This window comes from Zingiber officinale, unplaced genomic scaffold (assembly GCF_018446385.1).
Source record: "Zingiber officinale cultivar Zhangliang unplaced genomic scaffold, Zo_v1.1 ctg226, whole genome shotgun sequence".
In the NCBI taxonomy this organism is placed as follows: Eukaryota; Viridiplantae; Streptophyta; class Magnoliopsida; order Zingiberales; family Zingiberaceae; genus Zingiber; species Zingiber officinale.
The window spans coordinates 1,039-6,316 of record NW_024589901.1 but is presented as its reverse complement, the minus strand read 5'-3'; the positions used below and the strand labels follow the sequence as shown (position 1 = coordinate 6,316).

Here is a 5,278-nt window from a genome sequence, read left to right as displayed (position 1 = left end):
CATTACCATATTTGGATCAATTGACTGATCCAAGTTAACCGTCGGCTGATAAGGTTGTAATACCATTTTTGAGATTGATAAGGATTTAGCATAGGGGACTGACAATGTTGAAAATGAGTTGCAATTTGGATTTGCGGTGAGAGAAAGGAATAACGTGTGAGAGGGAAGAAGGTAGCTCGAGAGCTTTTTTTTTTTTTCAGCTCGCTCGAGATTAACCTAGAGCTATAATATTTCTGGCTCTACCATTATCGATGGGCGTGTGAGGTGTGTTCGCAGTTCTGAAATGTACCACGAGTAGAGAATAATTAGACTATGACTTTTACTAAGTTACTTTCTGTCAGATTTAAATAGATAAAAAATATTAAAAATAATTCAAGACGGTATCAGTCTGCCTATTAAGTAAATAGAAAAAAATATAATTTATTCTTTTGCCAAAAAGTTAAAAAAGAAAAATTTTCAGGATTCGAAAAAAAGAAAAATTTTCAGGATGATTTTTTTTATAATTTTTATTGTCGTCCTCCTAAATAAACCGTGATTTATATTTAAGAGTAAAAGGTGGTACCATAAGTAATATACATTCATTGTACAACAACTAGCACTCCAGACACTTGAATGCTATATATAACCTTTACGCTCGATCAATAATTTAATCAATTGCCAATCTGTTGACACCACACAATGCACTTAATTTCACTATGTACCTCTTGCGTTTTCCTTGTATGTAATTTGGACTCGCTATAAATCCCCACCCAACTCGTTCCCAAGTCAACACCGGCCTTTCTCATTGGTAGAACTTGTATTGCTTGTCTATTATGTTTCCGATGATGTCTCGCAATGCACCAATAGGAGCCAAGATCATCAGCAGGACCCCAAGAATTATGCAGATCTAAGAAAGGGAAAAAAAAAGCGAAACAAATTAATATTCATATTCAGGTTCGTTAATTCTGGCAGAGATGATATGCAAGGAAGAGATGTTCTTGACTTGCTTACCCAATTAGTGATCCAAGATAAGCTAAACCTTCTGGGTTTGTAAATAGCAAGCCACATGATGCAAGGAAGCTGGAATCATAATGGCAATATCAAATGGTTTGTTACAATGTGGTGGTAATGTAAGGTAAGTGTTTGGAGCACTCACGAAGTATGTGGTCGGGGCGAACGCGAATCCGCCAAAGAAAGAGAGTAGTCCGCCGAAGAAGGGGAAGGTTATGCCGACGAACATGGTGAATGCTGCATGGTAGTTCACAGTCCAAGGAATTTAGTTCTCTGCTCCACGATTTACTGAATCGAATCGTTAAAGTGCGATTGAGGAAATTAATGGAGGGAGAGGCTTACCGACATAAGCACTTCGTGTTATCAGGCGAAGAGTTAGACCAGGAGGAAAGCGAAACCTTTTGACCAGCACCGTCTCCATCATGTCGAACACAGGCATCGCGTAGATCTACAGAATCGAGGATAATTAATTTGGAATGATGATCGATTATATATATTCAGGGGAAATAATTTATATATATATAAATCATATACCTGGTAGCTTCCGATCACGTGAACGACGACCATCATGTTGGCCATGGCAATTAACCAGTGCGGTCTGCTTAGAGAGACCAGGATGTTGTCCTCGACTCCGTTGCCGAAGGCCCAGTAGCCGACGAAAGCCACAGGGAAGTAGCAGAGGGCGACGACGATGTAGGCGACGATCACGCCCTTCCACATCGGCTTCTTGGAAGGCTTCTCGGGAGTGGAAGGAATGGTGGCTTGGATTTCCAGCACCACGTTGTGGCCGGCGTACGCGAAGGCCACATCTCCCAGCGCCGCCAGGAACCTCATCACAGTCCTTTCTTGTGTATCAGATTTGTAACCGTATTCCACATGCTCCTGCTTCCCCTTGTCCACTGAAGCCACCCATGCAATGGTAGAATAACTAGAATGGATCGAGCAAGGAATTAGTAGTCAGTCCTTTTGTTTTTTGATCGATCGATCGATCGATCGTGAAGTAATTTTATCGAGTACGTACCTGAAAGACATAATAGCGGCGGCCAGAGATATCCCAGAAATAGAGTTGAAGTTGGGAAGCTGCGAGAGGACAAAGTGCACAGAGGCGAAGATCATGATGAAAAAGGTGAGCTTGATCTGCTTGCAGTCAGAGCAGACGACGTCGTGGAACTTCTTGAGGGATCTACCGCCGGTGACCATGTAGACGATGCAGACGCCAACTTCCACAATCAGCTGCTGGGGAACGACGATGTAAAGGCCTAGCTTCTCGCCGAAAGCATATTGTCCCAACTCGTGGTACCGATCGAATCGCTTCCCGGGAACCATCTCGTGCATCTCCACCATTTGCCAAAGGGTGTACAGGGTCACGATCCATGAAATGACCATCACGGCGATCCCAGGCCCCCTGTGATATGATCCTCAATTTGAGAAGAAAACAAGTAGGAAAAATTAAAAAATCAATCATCAACTGCGTTTGTACCATCCGAGTTCGGACATGGCATAAGGCAAACTGAGGACGCCAGCTCCGACCATGGCGGTGACATTGTGGAAGGCGGAGTACCACCACTTGGCGTTGCGGGAGGATGTGATGGGAAGCCAGTCGTCGATCGCCTTTTCCTTCTCCTTCTCCTTCTCGCTCTGCCATTGACCAGAAACCATTTGATTTATGAAACCAATCTCTCAATCTCAGCTCCCAATTCAACAACAGATTAATTATATTTATTCGATCTTAAACAAACTTAACTAAAAATTTGTTTTATATTCTCGATTCCATAGATCCCGTGCCCCATCACAGGCTTGGATACAGAATCAGAGTCATCACGTGAGAATATTTTAAACTTCTTCACGTATCGATTTATCTTGCCGGCGTCGCCTGACAAGGCGCGTGCAATTTTTTTTAAAAAAATTGGTTATAACAGCCCAGATTCAACACGCCTCGTTGACCATAAAAAAACTGATCGATCAATCGGCAAGTTTTCCCAGTTGGCATACAGGAAGAAGATGAACACACTAAGACTCAACCCTTTCTTAACCATCAACTACGGCGATGTATGGAAGTCATTTGTTTTCAACAAATCCAAGCAAATGGAACACCAAATCGATCGATGACATCCACACGGTTGAATTTTTTTTTTTTTTTTTGTCATTATAAAAGTTTTCCACAGGTATGAAAAAGCTGGCATCAGTAGTTTTTGATACCGCTCGTTTCTTGTGGACACAGCTGACAGACAAGCTGAAAATTGATGTCTATCCTTTTGTCACCGAGCTAGATAAACCTAATGATAATCAAACTAATTAATTGCGTCTGCAAATCCTTCTCTGCCAATGAGTTCAAGTGTTCTTGATGTAAATAAAACTGATATTACTGAGCATACTCTACTGATAAATTTACAAAGTAGAAATATAGCTAGACTCCTGTTACCTGATTTTGTCTACTGTCGTAGTTCTCAGGGGGTGATTGACCTTGAGTTCCCATGCTGAGTCTTTTCTATCTTCTTCCTGGAAGGAAAGATTTCCCAAAGGATCGAAAAGGATGACTACCTGCACTCCGGAGACACAGCAATATGCATGGAAAGAATGAAGAGGAGAGGGATATGCATTAGAGAAAGAGGAAGACCTTAGAGGAAAAAGAACCAATATCAAAGAAAAAAAATAACTAAAATAAAGGTTGTATAATATGTTTCGAATACAAGGAGAAATGAACATTATAAAAATAAATTTCTACATGCAAAAAAGAAAAAAAAAAAAGAAATACTAAATGTAAGAGGAAAAGAAGGGAGAACTTAGAAACTGATACCTCTTCGACCACCCAATGAAAGATCAAAGAAATAAAAAGATTTGTGAGAGTTAGGAATGTCTACAAAAGGGAAGAAGATTTAATTTGTATAGATCGATGTGTGGTTTATCTAGTTAATTGATAAAATCTAGTAAGTTAAATAAACACTTTATAACAAAATAGGAAAGTTAAAAATAAAATTATCTTATCACACTTGCCTGGCAAGTTTGAAAAACAAAAAATTGTTTGAAAAGCATCCACAAAAAATTTAGTATGCAAGAAGGTAGACAACTAGCTATTATAGGAATGGTTTGGGTCACAAACCAATACAAAGCACCCTCTTATTATTGAATCTTGTATGACTATAATAAACATTACTATAATATACCTAGGATCATATGACAATGTCTTTCCAATACAATTAAAGATCTGATATCTGATCTTTATTAAGGAAGGTATGGAAGAACTATATACCGATATCTGACCCGAATACTTGATTATATATGTATTAAAAAAAATTTCTCAAAACTCACTAACTATTTTTTGTTAATGATAACCGTGCCTATATAAATGTTTAATTTATTATTTTAATTATATATATATATATATATATATATATATTAATATGATAATAATTCTAATATGTTTTTTTTGAATGACGATAGCTGGATTGAAAAAAAAATTATTAATATAGAAAATATCCGATCATTTAATAGGTATAAGTATGAGAATAAATATCCGATCCCTGATAAATATGGCGATGGAGGATATGAAATCTGACCTGAACCCGACCCATTATTATCTCTAATGGTATTTAGGGAAATCATCCTTAAGAAATCCGATTGGGGCTACTAAATTTTAGAACCCAAAAAATATTGACAATGATAAACTAAATAGAATTTTAGCTATCCTTTACCTCTAACTGACACCGACATTGCTCTATGCTACTATTAGTGTTGCCCATCTTCGATGAGCTCTGAAGGGTTTAATGTTGGTCCCGTGCAGCCGGCTAGAGGGGATGAATAGCCCTGCAATCAAATTTATATTTTCTTTTGCTTTCAATTTTAGCAAAGACAAACACAAGTTAAGTTAACAAATAAAATGAACATAAATTAAAGAAGAGGCATGAATGTTTTACTTGATTTGCAACCGGAGAGGTTGCTAATCAAAGGCAGTGGAAGCTCACTAAAAATCTTCTTCTATGTAGGTGGAGAAGTCTCTTACAGAAAAGAAACTACAGAATTAGAAATAAAAGCTCAGAGTTCGTTAACTCATGTTGTGTTCAAATGAAGAAGACTACGACTCTATTCAGAGCCACTGACAAGGCATCTCCGGGAGCCTGAACCTCTCCAGGCGCCCCTAGCGTGGCAGACGTTATCTCCTCGCAACGACTTGAAGATGAAGTTTTTCATGCTCGAGTGCTCGGACCCTTGCTGATGTGGACCTGAAGAGCGATCCACTGCGATGAGGTGTCCATTGGGCACCTTAGTGGTCTGGGTGCCCTCTTCGATC

General features: G+C 39.0%; 1 protein-coding gene across 1 annotated transcript; it reads right to left on the bottom strand.

The window, feature by feature from the left end:
* Nucleotides 1-521: 521 nt before the first annotated feature.
* LOC122036935 (lysine histidine transporter 1-like) lies at nucleotides 522-3,598 on the bottom strand. Its single transcript, XM_042596383.1, has 8 exons — nucleotides 3,413-3,598; nucleotides 2,471-2,628; nucleotides 2,012-2,395; nucleotides 1,525-1,918; nucleotides 1,333-1,438; nucleotides 1,136-1,227; nucleotides 991-1,059; nucleotides 522-886 (listed from the first exon to the last, which is right to left on the bottom strand). Exons 1-8 carry the CDS (start codon nucleotides 3,464-3,466, stop codon nucleotides 782-784), a joined length of 1,362 nt encoding a protein of 453 aa, XP_042452317.1. The 5' UTR covers nucleotides 3,467-3,598; the 3' UTR covers nucleotides 522-781.
* Nucleotides 3,599-5,278: the final 1,680 nt, after the last annotated feature.

Excerpts from the sequence above, each read along its gene's own strand:
- LOC122036935 (XM_042596383.1), bottom strand. The coding sequence starts at position 3,466 with ATGGGAACTCAAGGTCAATCACCCCCTGAGAACTACGACAGTAGACAA. Across the intron at positions 2,629-3,412 it reads ACGACAGTAGACAAAATCAG|AGCGAGAAGGAGAAGGAGAA; the intron begins GTAACAGGAGTC and ends GGTCAATGGCAG. Across the intron at positions 1,060-1,135 it reads TCGCCCCGACCACATACTTC|CTTCCTTGCATCATGTGGCT; the intron begins GTGAGTGCTCCA and ends TTATGATTCCAG.